Below are 20,293 nucleotides of genomic sequence, written 5' to 3' on the forward strand. Positions count from 1 at the left end.
TTTTAAGTTACACAAAATGATAAAACACCTCTATTCTCTCTTCCTTCCTTGGATACAGGTGTACTTGCCACAGCTATGTTTCTTTTCATGGAGTAAAATAAAAGAGTTGTGAATTTTATACTGCACCAAACAACTGATTGTTTGTTGTGCTGAGCGTTAGTGCTGACCCAGTAGCAGTGTTTTACAGTCTGAAGATCAAAGTGCAGTTTGCACATCAAAATCAAATTCAAGCTTTTGTTTATTACTCTCTTAACCTTTCATCTGCACTTCATGTGCTTCACACAGCACTGAAAAACACAAAACCAAAAAATGTTCAGAAACCTTGTTTCAGTGAGTGATCTTTACTTCTTGACCTACCTTACTATTAACAAGTTCTTTGCCTTCCTTGAAATTTTTCAATCACTATAATTACTGTTATATTCCTTCTGAAAAGTGACTAAATATGTACAATATTTTTTTGCTTGTTTTCAAGAGAAAAAAAAACTTGATTTGCCTATGTGTTTATGTTAAAGACTCAATATTAATGATAAATTTGATGAAGTAATGAGGTTTATCTCTAGCCTTGCCTTCTCAATCTTGTATTCTTTTTAAACTAACATTATTTTAGGGATTTTTAAAGAAAATGACACAAAAAGTATCAGATATATCTAAAAACTCTGAAAGGAAAGGAAAACAAAACCATTTATCAGTTGTATTCTTATAGAGGAATCCCCAAAGATGGCTTTAAAACAGCCTACTGCATTCTGCAAGCTGTTAAGCACAGGACATCAAACCTGCTTTTTGCAACTGCTTCATTCCAAAGCATTTCAGTACTTGCATTTACCAAGAAGCTGCTATTAAAAGCACCTTCAATCTGCTTTATACATGTCAACTGCAGAAAGCTATTAGCTGTAATTGGCAATTTATTTTTTTTTCCTTTGGCTGCTTTTAAAGTATGATCAGGTTCCAAAAAGTAGGGTTTTAGAATTTTGCTAATGTACCCTAAGTGATGCCTTCACCAATAGCGTAGGCAGTTTAGAGTGAAGAAACCGGTCTTCATCAACATATGCTTTTTCAATGTGTGTCAAGAGATGTAAAAAAAAATAGGTGGTCAGGAATTGTGAAATTTTGTGGAAGAGAAACAGAGAGATGAGTGAGAACACAGAAGAAACCTCTTGGCATGACAAAAACAAAGGAAAAAAAAAATAGAAACTAAGAACCAGGCTGAACCTAAGTAACTGGTATCAAACTACAACGAGCCTGTGTTTATGAGTGTAAGTACACTTTACACTGGAATCCTTCCTAAGAGAAAAAGCAGAGGTGAAATGGAGAGAAAAAATAGTCTTCCACTCAATGATAACTTTCAGGCAGTCCTAAGAACTCAAAATCAAGAGCCCCCTTCCAGAAAACTCAAATTCCAATTGAAAAAGCCCAATAAGTAGACATAGATAATATGCACATTGGAGTAGAGTGGTTATTGTTTGACAGAAGAGCATAGTTTGGGGTTTTTTTGTTAGGTTTTTTTTTTTTTTTTTTTTTTTTTGCCCAAGATTCCTTATAATGGGTTATTAATTTTCACGAGTTCAATCTATAGTTTAGAAAGGCTTACAAAGATTGTCAGGAGTACAAAGATCTGATAGACAACCAGAGAACAATTCATTTGCCCCTTGTCATCCTTTTCCTAGTGAAAACCAACGCCTTTCAATATGCTTGTTTTCATTTCTGGCGTTCTGCATATTGCTTACTTGGCAATGGGAAGTTCAGAACCAAATTCTGGATAAATTTTTGCTGGGTTCTGCAACTTTGCAGGATGACTTTAACAACAACTAACTATTAGTGGACATTGATCGTCACAAGTAATTTTGTTTCAGAGTGAGATTGATTATCTTTACCTAACTCGTGCAGATCTCCAGGGAGGATATGCTGAGGAACCACACAGAATGTGATGAAAAACCTTTTAAAGGACTCAAAAGTTTAACAGCAAAGGACTAACTAAGCACTTGTGTAAATGAAAAGTGCACATCTCATGACAAAAGCTCTCCTCTGTGTAGCCAGGGAGAGGAACTTCATTTATCTATTTCAATCATCCAAATGCCAGTGTTCGATCATTAATGGGAAATAAACCTACTTAGTCCCATCTTTCCTTTTTTCTTTTCTTTTCCTTTTTTTTTTTTTTTTTTGAATGTTAGAAGCGAGCCACACAAGAGCAGAGGAAGACTTACTGCTAGTGCAATGGTGGTAGGCTACAAAGGTGATTGCAACAACAGAAATAAAAAGAAAACTAAGTACATGACCCAACCTTCCCTTGGAGTTCCAGGCAGAAGAACCTCCATCACAGGCATCAACAGCAACTGCTTCTCCTGTGGACAGATCACGTCACTGCTGCTTTGGTACAACACATGGTATTTTCTAATTGTGGCTGGTCCTAGTAAGAATAGACAAGGTTCTACCAAGGCTTAGGATCATCTAATGACAGCTGCTTGCAACTGCTTTGCAAGAGGTCTTGTTCTGTGGTAACCTGGAATTGGCAGTGGTCACAAGACAACATTGTCTGAAAAACGTGTCCTTAAGATTATCCAGATTATTTCTGACTGTTGGCTGCATCTTTGATACACCATATAATGCCATTTTTTCATTTCTGTAAAAAAAAATTAAGTTCTGTGTAAAAATTTAAATTGAGCATTTATTATGATACGTCTTCAAAACTATCAGTTCCACTATACTATCTTCCTGTTTGTAAATTTGTTTGCCCACAGTACTCTCAAAGAAGCTTATCAATAAAAAACATCTGCTGCCATGACTGAATTTGTACCTGAGATCAAAACACTGCCTATGATACATTTATAAAAGGAAACCATCCAAAAACTACATGGAACTTTCAAAGGATGAAAACATATTATGTGCCCACACAGAGGGGAGGAAAAAAAAAGTATTATTTTAAAGCTATTTAAAAATGCAGTCTTAAATATCATGTTCTGATTGTTACTTCCACAACATTCAGCTTAGAGCAAAGACAGAAGTCATTAAATCAGATGCTGAATTCTGCAGTTGCTGGAAAATGCAGGTAGAACCTTGCTGTCTATTAGCAACACATAAAACATTTTCAGCTGGAGAAAACACATCAGAAAAGAGCTATATATATTAGCAATGTGAAGGCAAGTAAATTCTTTTTCTTTCCTCTTCTATCAAGAAGAAAAAAATAGAAAATAGTGAACACTTTTCCATTTTGAGTTCTCTTTCAAATATAAATTTAAGAAGTTGATGAGAAACAAAATCTAGCAATGTGCATCCAAACAGCTATTCATTATGACAACAGGAAGAACTCAGAGATTAAATGGTTTGTAAGCTTGGAACACTCAGGACGTACAGGTCTATGAAGTGTTAAAAGACAAAGTTTTAAATTACCAGAAAGAAATGCTGAAAAGAATGTTAATAGTCTTTGTGAACATTTCCCTTTCAGTCTCCCATAAATTAGCCTTCCTAGTTAAGGGCTGTATAAAAGGGAAAGGAAAATATTTAGAGAATTTTTTTGAAGAGGCATGTAATAATAAAGTGAGTAATTATAATAGCATTAGGACACTCAGGAGTGTATTTTACAGGGTCATTAATATGGTTCATGGGTAGCTGAAAGCACATGGCCTTTGGCCTCCTGCCTCACAACACACATGGGGCATACATTAATGGCTCTGTAAAGCACACCCTATTGTGTCTCAGTGCTTTAATAAAGCCTTGCAGATGAAATGCAAAACCATTTTCAGTTGAGCCAGAGTACTTTCCTGAAGTTGAATGGGAAATTACAGCCACAGAAGCAAATCAAATAATGTGCAATACATTATACCAGCAAAGAGAGATGGAAGCAAACTTTTGGGGGAAGAATTTAATTTACCCATATGTTTCTTGTTGAAATCAGTGAGAAGATACTAATTAATGTTCACCAACTCCACGGAACATTAGAACCTAACTAACAAAAACAAGTTAGGGAGATGCTTGCCTTTTCTTTTTTAAACTTTGGTTCTACATGTTACTATGCCTCCCCTATTTCTATTTCGTACTTCATTATCACTTAATGAAAAACAAAACAACCTAAAAAAATTTTACAGCATACCTGTGGCAACATAAAATCACTCAACAAGAATCCTGATGAAAAGTGCTGAGAAGGTGAACAAATCATGATGAACGTGAGAGATTTCATGAAATCAGACATTCAACAGCTGACAGAAATGTACAGTAAGAAATCTTTTTTAAAATCAGTGGAATTCTTGAACATGTAGTGAATATCTCAGAAAAAGACTGCTCACCATTTTTATTCTATTACATTAGAATTTTGGCACATAAAATGTGAAATATTACTGCAGAGTAATCAAAAAGCCCAAGTATAATTTCTGTCTTACTTCTCATTTCTGAGCAATGATAGACCCCCTGAAACATGCAGCAGATATTTCAAACACTTACAAAAGATACGTCATCTTACTTTTTTCCAAACTGCTTTGTTTGCAAAACGTACAACACAAGTAGGTTGAAAAATGTGAACATTTCCAATCAGGATCCCTGTCATGTTATCCATTGCTTCCAAGGATCAGAAGAATACAGAACTGCTTCATTTAAACATCAGAAAAGTCGTGACTATTTCAACATAATTAATAAAATACATTGAATTGGGGATTCAAAACTATGCTATCTATGCCAACTGTGCTATATCTGGGAAGAGATATAATCTAGATGCTAAGCTGTGGCATTTTTACTTTATGTTACATTATTATGATCTAAATGACTTCTTAATCTTTCTTCCTTTCTTGAAAATCAGAAGATTATTTCAGTGTTGGAATGCTCTGCAGTGAGATCAGATTGTATAGAAGTCCTAATTCAGTCCCACTTCTTGGCTTACAGATCCTTTCCTGGGAAGGATGGCATACTGGAAAATTCCATTTGCTTGTAAGGACTGGGCCAACTTTGGTGCCCTAACAGGTCTCTCATCACAAGGCAGACAAAGGCTTAGAGTGTTGTATAGAGGATAATACATTTTGAATACACGAAACATCTGTAATATTGTAGATTAGAGGTTATGCGCAGGGATCAATGCCAGCGTAGAAGTAATTTGGTCAAATATTACTTAGAGGTGCAGCTAACTACACATAGCTAGATGGTAAGAATTACAAACCTCACGTAGCATAATAGGGTCAAAGATTTTAATATTTTTTTTTCCTGAGGCAGTGAGATTTCCATAACTTGTCTTCAATGAACACTTTCTCTTTCCTATTTCATAAATATTACCAAGTTGAAGTTTATTATGAGTTCAAAGATTAATCTGGCAAAACTGAAATATTTTTATTACATGAATTAATATTGATCAAGGGAACTTATCTTACCAAAAAGCAACTTCTCTTTACAGCAATGACACAAACTGTTCTTATATAAAAACAAATAGTTTTTGTTATCTGTTATTTTTTGTTTACCAAAAAAGAAGCCTAATGAGAAACATATGAACAAACCTGTTATTTACAGGGTACCTGTACCAAGACTGAAACCTATTCAATGGCAAACAAAATAATGTCTTTGCGCCCTGAAAAATAAAGAAGCAAGTATATATCCATCTATCTAAGCAGATGGATAATGTCAATTTGCTGTGCTAGAAAAAGCACAAATAGAAAAGAAATGGTTCATTTTAAAAGTGCACTATATATTCAGGGTTCCCATTTTATAAATATCTTGCATGCTGTGCACTGCAGTTGACCCTTTAAATTTATCTAGTCAATAACCTATTGTTTACTTCAAGTTCATTTTGTCATTTTGATGGTACAGATTCGAGTGTGGCAATCTTCCTTTCTCTGCTTCACTGCATACACGATTCCCTTTGGCTGCTACTAGCTCACAAAAAAGCCACTAAAATGTCATTAATTAGAGCTGGTTTGAGATCCAAATGCTAATTCTATTAACAGATCTATGAAATTAGGACACTGTAAATCTAGATGAGTTGTGCCTGGACCTCCTGCTATCTATACTGACCTCAGGTTACCTACTATATTAAATAAGAATTGTCTAATACATTTTTAGAATGCTATGTGTAAATCAGACCATATGAAGTATGTCACCAGAGGGAACAGAAAGCTGCAGCACGCTTTTTATCTTAGCCTGTTCTATTTATCCAGTATTAAATTCATTTGGAGTGCTTCATACAAAGAAACAGCGATGCTCAACGATAAGGTGGGGTCAGATAAGACCTTCAGGACAAGTTTTCTTCTGTGTAACCTCAAAATGATAAAATTTCATTTACGAACAACTTAATATTTATATACCTAATAGAAACTTGTTACGAAGCTGTCAAGAGTCCCCAAAAGTATTTATGAATTACATTCTCTGTATGTTCATCCAATTCAGAAAACTTAAATGAATGATTTTCAACTGCACATTTTGATGTGCTTTGCTATTAATTTTCCATCTTACTTTCAATGTAATGTACTTTTAATTAGGCAATAATATATAATTTTCAATTCATCTATCATTTCTACTCAAATATATTAGTAAAGAGAGAATAGAAAAAGGCTCATCAGAGACCTCTTTGTGGTAAAGCAAAGCTGGAAGGAAATGCCATCTCCTGATAGTATCTTTAAAGTTTCATAAAAAGGTAATGGATGTGCTTGTCACAGTCACTAATGATCAAACATTTTCCCATTTTTACTGGATATTAAATCGTGAACTGTAAAAGAAAACTTCATAGTCTAAGCAATGTAGCCAAATAATCTCAGCTTTTTTTTTTTTTTTTTTCCCTCTCTCTTATGTCTAACACAAACCTTCTTATTCCACTGTTTCATAAACTGGATGGTTACTATGATGTGGATAGGTGAAGAGGCTTATTTTTGAGAGGCAAGACAGCTCTCCAGGTTGCAGAATGGGCCATCTATTGTATAGGCAAAAATGCCTAAGTGACACAGGGTGTTAATTCATCACAGTATCTTTATGAAGATGAATAAAGCTTTTCTCATTTGCCATGAAGCAATTCTTGAAAGGGTTATACCTAAAGTTAATAGATCTTTTAGAAAGCATCTATTGAGTGTACTGAAAACATATTTGAAAGATATCCTCTGTTTAATATTTACAGTAATATTACCATAATAGAAAAGGCAAGGCAAGAAAAAAACAAAAGCAAAAAAATTTCTGATGGAAAAAATACTCAGTAAATGATTACCAAAAAGAAAAGAATCAAACAGTTTAACAAATTAGATTAACACAGAATAAATCACATCTAATTTGAAAGCACTGAAATAATTTAGTTTTCTATTCTGCTTAGGAAAGAAAATGAAAAGAAAACAAGACAATGTCCTCCAGTCAATCACAATGGAAATCATGGAATCATTTGAGTTGGAAAGGACCTGTAAAGGTCATCTAGTCCAACTTCCCTGATAAATGGCCAGGTACTTCAAAATTGTTCTGATTTTTTTTTTTTTGCTGTGTGTTCTCATCCCTATGTTTGATCCTGCCAATGGTCAAATAGGTAGTTCTGCAACCCACGGGTAACGGCAGAAATGCAGGGCCTGGGACAAATTGCCCAACACTTACTGCAGGGCTGAAACAACTTTCGCTGCAGTGTTTTTGCTTTGCTTTCCTTTGCTTCAGTATTTTATTTTATACGACTGCTTCAGCCCACCATAGCCATCTGACACAACAAACTATTGAAAAATTGAAGTTTAGGCTGAAGAACACAATAGGGCTCTAAGAATAGCTCCTGTCAAAAGCTCTACATAAGCAACAATTTTCTTGTTGTATTGCTTCAAATTGTGGGCAAACCAGGCTTTTCCATATCGGGAAGCACTGTACTTACGAGTCTCATTGATTTAAGTTCAATCATTGGCGAAATTAGGATTTAATATTTATAAGGATACCAGGCCTTTCAAACACAGTGCTACAGTAAAAACACAAATAATTACAAATTATCATTAAAAGTAAAAAATGGCCAAAAAAATAAAAAGAGGTGGAATCTTGGAATGACAGCTCACTGTTTCTGTGGGAAAAACCTCTGCCTCATGAAGAGGAAAAAATTGGGAAATTTAAAGCAGTGGTTTACTTAGAGATTCCTCTGAATTACTCTTCCATCACTCAATTCAGTTTAATCATGCTGCTTTAAAAATGTTTTTCTTTCAGTTCTATTAAATTCCAGTAGCCAAAAGATAATGAAGAGCAAGAAATAGAAATTAATAAAATGAATAAATGTGTATTCAGTTGGCATAAATCAGTTCACAACTTTCTCTTTCCTTTTGGAAACTTAAACTAAAGGGAAAGAAGCCAATGCTGACTTATCCTTTTCAAAAGAAAGAACATAGAAAACAGCACTGGGGGTATTAAATCCGTCTATCATGATCTTTGTCTGGATGTTAAATAAACTCCTTTTATAATCCCTTTACGTTTCTTTTATGAAATTTAAATAAAAACCTCCTGCCTTTTTACCAGTTGGAGATATATTAGATAAACATTTGAAAACTTAATTTAGTTGAGTTCAAAACCCAAATTCATCTTCAAATCTGTCTTTTCATAAAAATAAGCTATAAAACTATAAAAATTTGTCTGCAAAAAATTTGTGGTGTCCTTCAAGGACATCAGACTACTCACTAGAAAAGACCGCTTGCACAAGACTTGCATTTAAAAAGATTGTAAAGAAGATATAAATAGTCTTTCCAATGGTTTCTTACTCAGTAGTCCCCAAGTTTCCAGGGCAAACAATTCTCTTCTCCATCTCATCAGTATCTAAGGAAAGATTGTAACAGACTTTCATTCTCAGACTTGCTTCAGACAAAGACAAAATTGGGTCAGAGAACTCTCAGGGCTTTTGTTTGGTTTTTAAATGCACTTGCTCCACACTTCAATTTTTATTATTATCTTTACCAAAGAGATTCCACTTCTAAGCATCCTAAAATTTAAGAAAGAAGCAAATCTTGCATCTCTATAAAATGTAGTGCCTCAAGCAGATAAATCTATAGAACAAAGGTTGTTTCAGCTCAGTATAAAAAGAAAATACTCTCAACTGTACCAAGAGCTGTCTGCTATGGACTTAATAACGATAATGAAAAGAATCCAGTACGATATCATATCCTCCCTTCCCATCACTATCAGTTTGAACAAAAACTCTAAACATTTCCTTAACTGGATTTGTTGTTAAGAACTGTCACAGGAAGAATCCTGGTTAAACAATGGCAGAACTCCTAAGATTCACATGGATCATCTATATTAAGATATTCATCCACAAAGGCTGATACAAGAAACCAAGAAGTGAGAAATGAGAAGATAGTCCCTAAATCTTCTCCTGTGGAGAAAGAATCCCTGTATTACCTTTTGAAGAGAGAATCCTTATATTACTTTTCCCCGTACAGCCATGCATTTTACACAGCAATGAAGTGACATCTAGTCCTCCCACAAGCAATGGACAGAGAAGCTAAACCTCATGGGATTTAATTCAGGTAAGGGAAGCTAAGAATTTGTCAGCTGTGTATTTGTAAAAGTGTGTCTTTTTTAATGCTACTGCAAAGAGTAATGTTCTGCTGTACCATTATGGACAAGCATTTCTGTACACTGATGAGTACAAGTTTGAAAACAGAAAAAGCTGATATCTTGTATGATTACACAAGAGTCCAACTCTGAGGCTATCGTACACAATTTTATCTACACACTAGGAAATATAAAGAAAGCTGGAAAAAATGAAAACTGTGCAAATTTTGTTTTTACTGAACAGAGTACCCTTCTGGTATATAATACAGATTAATGTTTGAAAGAACACTTTTTCGTTTATAGTCACAGATTACAGATTAATAACCACAGCACTAATATATGCCCAAGGACTCAAAGGAAACTGGGAGACAGGAGAAGGGAGACAAACATGCAAAATATCAGTATTTTCTTCCTTAAAGAAGCACATCACAAATGAAACCCCAACCAGATGCTAAGGAGATAAGTCCAGCAACAAACAGTCATCTTTCTGATTCTTCTGGAATTTGTTCCATCCTTTGTAAAAGGCAACTACCATGGATTAGGTCTTCAAAATCTAAGTCAAAATCCATTCCCAGTAAAAAATAAACTGCTTTCAGGCAGCAAATTTTAATACAAATGGCACCACTGGAGATAAATTACAGAGATGATCAAGCAGGAAAAAAAATTCAATTATCATGCTAATTGATTTGAAAACAGAAAGAAACAAAGTGTTAATGAAATAAAATGACCATACAAAAGAAAAACACAGTAGCAGATGTTGCTGTTGTCCACAATCTGAAAACAGAGTTCACTGATCTTCAGAACCAACTTGCTGCTCTGAATGACACCTGGCTTATCAAGCTACTCCAGATGTCACAGGGACCACCCATATACCTATGCAAGTATGGCAAAATTACTGTTCTGCCTTTCAAAATATCTGAGAGTTGAAATCCTACCTGCAGGAGCCTTAGCAAGTAACATTGCAGTAGAACATGCAGAACAAAACAATCATATCACTGTCACAAGACCTGTCAGACTTTTATCATATCTGTGACTACAGTGAACAAATAGCAAAGTATGTTTTTTAGAAATACAACCAACCAGAGGCATACCAGTCAAGTCTACAAGTAGCATCAGCATATCCTATTCACCATGTTTGAAACAATCAGAAGTAACTCTATTCACTCTACAATTCGATTTAGAAAAGAAGTATTGGAGATATTTGAATTCTAACCACAACTCATTTTAAAACCACAAGGGAGCTCAAAACAGATAAAGTATAACTCTTAGTAAATAATATTTTTATAAAGTTCTTAGTTTTTTCAAAGCATGAAAAAAAATTGTTAATCAAAACTTCATCACTTCCAACAGAAAACTCTACTGTCTAGGATTTAACTTTTACATATACATATAACTCACTCACCTATCTGTGAAATAAAGCATTGCCGCTATTCATACGCTATTCATAGAAAACAAGAGCTTGTCTGAACAACTCAGCAATGGAAACACCTGCTTGATATCACTAAATGCAAACCAAACAACAACAAATAATACTTGCAATGCCATTTATCTGATCCTCAGAGTAAAAAAAAAAAATTTTTTTCTTTTTGGCAGATTTGTAAACCAAAGAAAACAGTATCAATAATCTTTTTTTGAAGAGTACGCTCTTACGTATAACACGAATCACGTTACACATATCAGGGATTAATGGAAATCTGAAAGCTTCTTACCAAGTACCCCAAGGCGATAGTTGACCGTGATGACTATCACATTCCCATAACTTGCTAGAACACTGCCATCATATAAATTTCCAGTGCCTTCCATGTAGGACCCTCCATGAATATACACCATCACAGGCTTAGGTCCCCCACTGTCCCGAATGTCTGGAAAAAATATTAAGACACATTTTATCTCAAGAAAGCATCAAACAAGATGCATGCAATATTTACTTATTTATTTAGTGAGGTTATTTTTCTTGAAGTGTTTCTCAAGCAACATCTTGACATAAGAAAATGGGCAGGTGGCATAAGTGTTTCCTTGTGGCTTGCAAACTTTTAACTAGAGTTCGTATTTTTGAAACACTTATTGGCCTCAGTAAAGCAGAAAGGGATTGAAAATGGTAACACTTGCTCAAATGCAATGGGACTGTGGTCTGATCGTGTTCCTGCTGAATTGGATGTAAAATGTTCATTAATGCCACTGTGAGCACATTTATTCATAGCCTGAACACTTCAGAAAATCTCAGCCCATCCTTCTGCTCACTTAGCTGAAGGCAATCCATCATATTAAGATAAAGAAGCTTTCTCCTCATACACTTATAGCTTCCAGTATGACAAATCAATAATTTATAAATTACAAATTCTTTATAAACTTATAAGTTAGCTGTCTTGATAGTTCTGAAGCCCAAAATTTTAGAAATTACTTGGAAGCTGTTTAACACTTAGACTTCAGACACACATTATATATATAACCGGAGTAGCCTGATTGTTAAGGAGAGTGGGTACTTCTTAATTCACTGAACTGTGGCAAGGACTTTATGCTACACCTGAAAGGGATGACCCTGCATTTGTAGAAAAAGCAAGTTTCCTAAATGTGACATTGAACTCAAGGAACAATTTTAAATCTTAGTAACTCTACCATTCTCTCAGAAAATTAGATATTGACACATCTTTTGAGGTTTCTTTTTGATGAGGACATTGATATGGGTATCCTTTCCTACTCAAATTGTGTGATTTTCAGATAGATGCATCTACCCAGGACATCTTGAATATCTGAAAACTTGAATCATCACTGCTTCTTGTGAGGACTGTTCTTAAGCACCAACTTAAAGAAATTGTTAACTGAGGACTGGTAGAATAACATTTGCTTTTAGAGGTTTATTTTTCCTTGATTGGAAAGAAAAAAACTAAAATGCAACTTTATAGTTTTCATTTGTCTGGATTAAATTTTATTTTGAGCTAATTTACTAGCTGAGTCTTTTCCCCCATCTGATATAAACTCTCATATTCCATTCTAACAGTCCTTAAAAATAAAGACAATAACATGAGAGTACATGAAAACTTCCCAATGAGGAACTGCAGTGCATATTCTGGTTCAAAGATGTTTCTGTCATTATGAGAGCATTCAAGTGAATTCCCTGATTACTCACTTCAGCATTTGAAGAAATCTCAGATGTATTGTTGATTCCTTCAATTTGGATGAATCTTATTTAAGATTCTACTAGGTAAGATCACTCTAGACTTGCATGAATTGTTCTGAAGCACGGTAAGGATGACTAGGGAAGGGCAGTTAAACTCAAAGCCGTGCTTTTAGAATTTGCTGGAAAAGATCAGCACAGATGTGTCTGTTTATAGAAAGCCAGGTGCTACTATTATTTTGATACTGATTGCAATTTGAAGAAAATGCCAGAACGGTCAAGATCAGAAATTGGAACTCCGATATTAGAAGTATTAGAACAATCATTTATTCAAGGCCAAAAGGACGATGAAATGTTGTACGTGAAATTGTTTGTATTGCTTTCCTCACTCAAGCATACAGTAAGGGCTTTCCAACAAGCAATTTTCAGACTGCAGTGCTAAGGAGATTACTTCTCTTCATTGTCCATAGGATAGAATTGTAAGCTCCTGATGTTTAAAATCTACACCAAGGAAGAAGTATTTTGAAATTCCCATATTGTTTTCAGTAGATGGCATGCTCATAGCCTGTGCCTTTTTTATTATTGCTATTATTTGGTACAACTATGGAAGTAATAATAAATTATTAATCTGAAATCATTGTCTGACTGTTCCCAGCAGAAACTGTACACGCTTAATTGTATGCTTGGTGGTAGCACAGGGGGAGACTGTCTCAGAATTCTTCTTTAATTAAAATTACATAGAATTACAGAGCACCAACTGTGAACAGTAATGAAATGTTAGTAGCACTGGTCTGTTTATCTGGGAAATAATATTGGGATATTTGGAAAAGAATGGGTGTCTTCCTTCTGAGAAAAGCATGCATTCGTGACTAAAATCAGACACAGTTTACTCTGAGTAAATTCTGTCTGTGCCATATTTTTGCTATCCCATTACTACTATGTTTGTAAACATTACAGGCAGATAAAGAAAGGCTAATTTTGAACTCAAAGAGATCACTGCAGTTCTTTGTGCTCACGTTCAGGAGTGGTCTCTGCAAACTACAGTTACATTTTCTCACACACATTAATAATAGATGCTCATGGAAGTAGACGAGCAGTTATTCATGGAAGTAGCTTGCTCTGAACAGGCCTAAATAACTGGACTGCAAGTGTGACATTTCATCCAAGAAATGTAGATTTAGATAGAATTTAATTTAGTTGTTGACAGTACATTTTATAAAGTGCTGCTTTAAACAAACAAGACACACAAGTAATTTAGAGCCGCACAGTAGCAGCACTGTCCAAGACCCTTCTCAAATTCTACTCTTCTGTTTTTATCCACACAGAAGATAGGTTTTGAGTGCAGTGATTTGTTTGGCTTTAAAGTGCTAGTTTACAAAATATATAAGTAGGTCTTACGATATTGCTGTGAATTATCTTATTTATATGCTGTATACATTAACTTTCTGATTATGATTTCCATCATCTCTCCTCTGTACCTTCCTAATGTTTGTTGCAACTGCTTTTTATGCCAGCTCTTAATTACATTGCAGGCAATTTAGGAATGGGGCTATTCTTTATTATGTGTTTGTTATATCACACAATAGGGAACTGGGTCTGACTGTGAATATTGGCCACAACAGTCATATATAACAAAACATAATTACACATTCAGTCATTTGAAGCTCATGTGAGTTGGCCACGTGACTTAAGTATAATTTGCAGAAAACAATCAAAACGGGAAAGGAAGAAACCTTATTGGGAGACAACTGACAACAACAGCAAGCAGTTTACTATAGATGTCACAAACAGTAATTGCTAAGTGAAAAACTTGAATTTTCTAAAATTTCATTTCTAAATTAAAAGTGTGAAATTGTGATGCAGACTTTTAAGTAAACTTCTCATGTTTTTTGGAGCCTGAAATAACACTGAAGCAGTGGATGACTTTTAGGTAGGTTACTGTAAAACCTACCTATTCCTTACACAGATCATAGTTGGATAAAAGGGGTGCACTTTCACATTTTTCCTAGAAGATTTAATGGAGCATAGTATCAATCAATGCAACATTTCTGATTGTTTAAAAGCCTTTTGAAAGTATGCAATCTTGCAGTTCAAATGCCTCATAGATGCATGCTATAAATTAGCAAATGCCCTTATCAGTACTAATATATAAACATCCAATTAATGTTATCTTTTAAACCTGTGATATTAACTAGGTGGCCTGAGACTGCTAAAATCTCTCTTGAATTTCTGGTGGGAATGCAATGAAGTTTCAGTCATATTTCATATATTAAGACTGCCTCTACCCATCAAGTTTGAGCTAAATAGAAATAACTCCTTATCTTTCATTTGTTTTTGTATCTGTGAAACCAAAGGATCATTTGGGGTACCCTGGAATACCTAAGTACACCTGCCTGAAAGAAAGGGATTTGAGATCCTGATGGTGGTCTATAAAAATATATTTTGCCATGTAAAAAAAGGGATGGAATTTTTGAAGGCTGCTACAGGTATGCATGTGGAGCATGTTCTAATAACAGCGGGACCTCAGTGGCCAGCTAAGTAGCAATTTTAAGCTGTTAAAGCATGGATAGAAATGCAAAAGCTGAGACTCTCCACTGTACAAGCAATACTTGACACTGATAAAAATATAGCAGAGCCCCACAGAGGTCCTTAAACTAAAGGTCTGTCAAAATTTTTACTATGCTTTTTTTTCAAGTGTTAATAATATCACTGCATTCACCATCTGAATTGAGCTTCTCTGTGTAAAGAGAAAATAACCTTACCAAAATTTAATATGCAAATAACATGAGAATCTGTACATAGGAGCCGGAATCACAGAACTAAGAGGAATGGGTGATAAAATGAACGGAAGATGTCTATGTGTATCCGTCAACAAGTCTATCCAAAGCAGTAAAATTTGTGCTACTCCTGCCTGGATGGAACTCGTTAGAGGCCTTAATTAAAGCTGGAACGTGTGGTTGCTTTGTGAGGTAAATAAACGTGTTCTGCTGTTTACTGATCTCTGAAGTCCAAAAATGTACAACTAGAGCCAGACAGAAAGATTGTTTCTCTCCCCATTTCTTACCATGACAGCTGAAAGCAGACGAAAAGCTAAACTTAGCAACCTGGTCTATTTTAATACTAATAGAGCAATAGGATTTTCTGGAAAAGATCCTGATTTCTGAAATGCTTTCTTCTCCTGTGCCAGTGAAGCCACAGTCTGTTAAGCACATGAAGGAAATTGCAGATGGATTTTGCATCATTAGCAATTTAAAATTGAAGGGAGAATTTTGGTTTTGATTTAAAACATGCTCTGGACCAAGAAGTTCCTTCATTCTATGAAGTTCAATGGCCCCTGTAAGGCAGAGCATCACACTAAATGATCAGAATGATCACAGTTACAGCCTGTGAACAAACAGCAACATCTGTTCCCAATCTGTCTCCTATTTCACAGGAGGGATTGGAATGGAGAAGGGAAGAATAGCTGCATCTAGCAATTACACTGCAGCCCTCACTTTGAGGCATGCATTGACAGTTCCCTGCTTTGCTGTGGACATGGCATCTGCATTCTTCACAATGTCTGTATTCCTCATTTCTAAAAATGGAATAATAGCATTCCTCTATCTCAGAAGGATGTTGTGACAGTGAATACATTAAAAATTGAGATGCTCAGATAACACTGGGGACTAAATAAGGATCTAAGATTGACAGATTGATTTTCTAAGTAATGTGTGTATGACAGAATGGTGAATGAGAAGAATTCATTTGTGAGCAATCCTTCATGGATATTTAATATAGCACTAACTACTTAGAAGTCCAGTTGTGATCACTGAGTATGTAGGCTGATTAATAACTTGTGTTGCTGTATTAAGTCATGCTAGGAATTTTAGCATACAGGAAATAAGAGTGCGTAAAGAGATTTTTTTTTTCTCCTGTAGCCATATTAAATGAAGTCAAAGTATTGCTTTACGAAAATTAAGACTGGTAGAAATATATTAACATTATCAAGATATTTTGCTTTTCAAACCAAAATACACTTCTAGACTATGTGCATGCATGAGGAAGGTGCTGTTTATTCAATTGCTGAATGACTTAAATTTTGCTTCTATGCTAGGTATTGTTTACCTGCATGTCAGCAAATAGGCAAATCTACCACTGCTATAAAAATTCAAAGATGCTCACTGGTCGCACTTTTTGCCACTCATATTATTGGTGCCTACCCAGGTAACTCAATGCTTATTGAAAAACAGGTAAGCAAGCCCATGAAAGGGTTACACCAACAAGAATGCTACCAGACTGAGGGGAAAAAGGATATTTATATAATTTGACTGTGCACACATTTCACATTGGTAAAAACTGAAAACACCTTCATTTTTTAAACAGCAAATTTGCAGATCATTAGCTGGTAATGTGCACTACTGCCTTTGGGTCTTTTAAAAACAAAAATGAAAAATGATCTAATTAAGCCTGGTCTACTGGTTGCAGCACATACCAGAGGTCCATGTTTGATTGCCGATTCCAGCGCTTGTGCTGACAAGGTTTGGCCAGCAATACTGGTAGTGACTTGTGGCAGATAGGAGTAGGATTATTGAACACTGTTTTAAAATGAAATCTTGTGATCAAACTCTGATGCGTGAGTGACACAACATAGAATACTTTCCAGGCATTTGAGCCAAGGAGCTGCTATGAGAGATTTTTCATTGAGAAAGGCTTACAACAAATGAAAGTGGGAGCTCTGAAGGCAAAGGGTTTAATGGGCAGATCACAAATCTAGAGAAGTAAGGTGGCTTTGTACTTCCTTTCTCTTTTTCCTGCTACTCATATGCAAACACATGACAAGTAGTTTGTGAACTCCTCAGTTCTGCATATGCAACACATGCAAGAGCTCCAGTGCTCTTCAAAAAGGCTCACAAAACACAGGTCATCCAATGCAACTCCTCCCCAGTGAAACACTGCGCCTCAGCATAAGCGGTTTCTACAAACCTAGCAGACATTCCCAGCAGCCTTCAGCATCTACTGGTCATAAAAATTTAAGCTTGCCCTGTCTCCCTGTGACTCTTGGAAGTAGTGAACATCTAATTAATGCTTGCATTTTTCTATTGGCATGGAAAGGAGAACAGAACTGCCACTTGTATGCCAGAGAAAATTAATCCCAGTCCCATAAAATACAGAGATTTATTAATGTTGTAAATGTGTTTCTTTCCCTCTAGTTTGACTGCTGTGCTCTTACAATCCTCTGTCTCCTAGAGCTGTCGATGGTGGGCGTTGGGTTTTCCCTGACATGGATGCTGGCTCTCCAAAGACCGAGATCCCTACTCTCATTTGACTGTTTGTTAAACTGCTTCCTGATAGCAGCCACTGCAGAATTTTAGCAAACTGTTTTAGTAGTACCCTATGTATCTAGTTAGACACAGACTCAACAAATGTTAAGGCATTAGCATCTGTCCTGGCAATTATACAGCAAATTAGGAGAGCCATTAAGGTCCACTGGATGAATAAACCAGGTTTCAAACTGTTTCTTGAAACGTATTTATAAAACAAGACAGACTCATTCTAACTCTAACAGTGGCTAATCCAGTGCAATGTGTCTTAGAGAATTCACAAGAATATCTTTTGCCATGCTTTGTCATGAACCAATGTAAAAATGACTTGGACTCATAGAGCTAAGTGGATCTGAATTACCATACTCAGTTCTGAATAGCATGAGAGCTTTCAAATGAGTTTTTTCAATTAGGTCTTCTTTCAAATCTTAGGCCAGCTGGTGGCCTTTCATTTACATACTTAACTTCCACTTTAGAAGAGGATCAAGGAAAATGAGAGAAGTTTGTGAGTTTACATGTAAAGTCTCTGTTCTATTACTGGCTAAGAAGCTGAATGCTCATATTTCCCTTCCTTGATCTTTTGTGATAAGACCAAAACAGTTAATGTACTCTATGATTAAAATTTTATTAAGAGCCTTACTGTTTACCAATTAGGCATTATCGTAATATCTGGCCAAAAAAGAAATGTTAACAGATAAACAAGTAGAAACTACCAGGCTCATATTTGTTTTACTCGTTGGCCATAAAAAAAATATGAAGTACGTGCTAAAGATTCAGAACTTTGAAACAAACCTAAATGAAGGGAGGAGACTGCTCAGGAGATAGAGCCCCTTGTTACCATTTTCATTGCCTTGAAAAAAAATCAAATCTGCTCCGCTTATAACAGATATAATACATAAATGGAATTGTATGCTTGACATTTCAAAGTTTTGATATTATTTGGTAATAGGGATGCTAAGGAACACAAGCAGATAGGCATCTTTGTATGTTTGTAGAAAACAGATGGGATCAGATTCCTTTAGACGACATCAGTTTAGCTCCACTGAATTCACAGTTGCTGTGCAGAGCCTCACCAACTGCAAGTACTGCAGCTGCTCCAGGGCTGCCCCTCTTGTACAGGGAGGTGGGGCAGTCGTGCAATTACTTATATTTGTTCAGGTCACTATAAATGCAGAAGGTTTTGTATTCGGGGAGATTCAGTTGCTTAAGAGACACTTTTTAAGCTTTCTGTATTTTTCCTTTTACGAACAAAATATTTGATAAGTTTATCAAACTGATATCAGTCAGTGAAAAAAAAAGAAACATCTTTTTACTTGGTGAAATACATAGGGTTAGAAAACATGCAAAAAGGTGTACAGAGAAACTTTAAAAGAGTGTTAGTTCAAATAGAATGGACAAAATTGAGTCAAAAGGTGGAATGCAACATATCAGAAGTCCATTTCAAGAAAACAAAAAACCCTCTGCTTTAAATATTGTTACTGTTTTGTATCAAAACGGAGAACTTAATGACATTTTCTTTTAAAAAATTTAAAATATATATATGTATAACAACAAGCAAGAAGACAAAACACATCAAAAATGGGAATAAAAAAAAAACTCTTCAAAAGAAGACAAGAAGTCAAAAAAAGAGGGGAGAAAAAAGATTTTCAGGGATCCTTGTCATGCAAATCAGTTTGGCGGCAAAAAAATACCTTCATCTTCAGCACCGTCATTATCACCTAAATCATCTGTCTGTTTCTTTGTAAGGGGACCTAGGATTGAGAACGGAGAAAATGGAGGAAAAAAGACAATTCAAGAATATACAAGACTGAGGAAAAAAAACAATGATATTAAATTCCCATGGACGTTTCAAGAAAAGCATTTGCAAGGAGGGAAATCTCAGTTTATAACAACCAAATTTTCATTAAGTTTTTAAATATTACTGCAAAACCTTCCCTAGGGGTATGGCTATTAGAAACAACTGGCACAAGAATCAAAGAGTGCCCAGTGCTTTATTTTTGTTAAATGAAGAATCAAAGCTTGTTTACTAAAAGCATACCCGCTTGAATAGACTATACAGAAGCACTTAATTTCTTATTAGGAATAATGGAGACAAATGTCAAATTATCTTTCATTTGATACAATCAGGTAGCTAATAAACGTCAGCATTTGGTTAAAACAAAACTTCCTGTGAAATGCAAATTTGCAATTTTTTTCCTTTTTGATACGTTTATTACATTCTCATTTAAGTAGAACTGTAGTTTCCCTTGAAACCTTTGACCACCTGCTGAGATATCTGTGAAGAACCATGAAAATCCATATGTAAAGTTGAAACGAATGTGAAATCCTTGGCCGACTGAAAACAATGATTTTTGCCACCGATTTCAATGGGGCCAGGGTTTCACCACAGTACACAGAAGTTACATTGAGTGTGGAATTGCACTTT

At 35.3% G+C, this 20,293-nt stretch overlaps 1 protein-coding gene across 7 annotated transcripts in view; it reads right to left on the minus strand.

Moving 5' to 3' along the window:
• Positions 1-20,293, minus strand: part of NLGN1 (neuroligin 1) — a 304,610-nt gene that overhangs the window by 183,937 nt on the left and 100,380 nt on the right. For 5 of the 7 annotated variants that reach the window (XM_046898434.1, NM_001398455.1, NM_001398454.1 and 2 more), the window contains 2 exons: positions 19,560-19,619; positions 11,163-11,315 (listed from right to left, as the gene is read on the minus strand). In XM_046898434.1, the coding sequence (XP_046754390.1) occupies positions 11,163-11,315; positions 19,560-19,619 (213 nt within the window). The remainder of the gene's footprint in view (positions 1-11,162; positions 11,316-19,559; positions 19,620-20,293) is intronic. The other 2 variants (NM_001398453.1, XM_015291660.4) reach the window with 1 other exon arrangement.

Source organism: Gallus gallus, chromosome 9, assembly GCF_016699485.2.
Source record: "Gallus gallus isolate bGalGal1 chromosome 9, bGalGal1.mat.broiler.GRCg7b, whole genome shotgun sequence".
Lineage (NCBI taxonomy): Eukaryota > Metazoa > Chordata > Aves > Galliformes > Phasianidae > Gallus > Gallus gallus.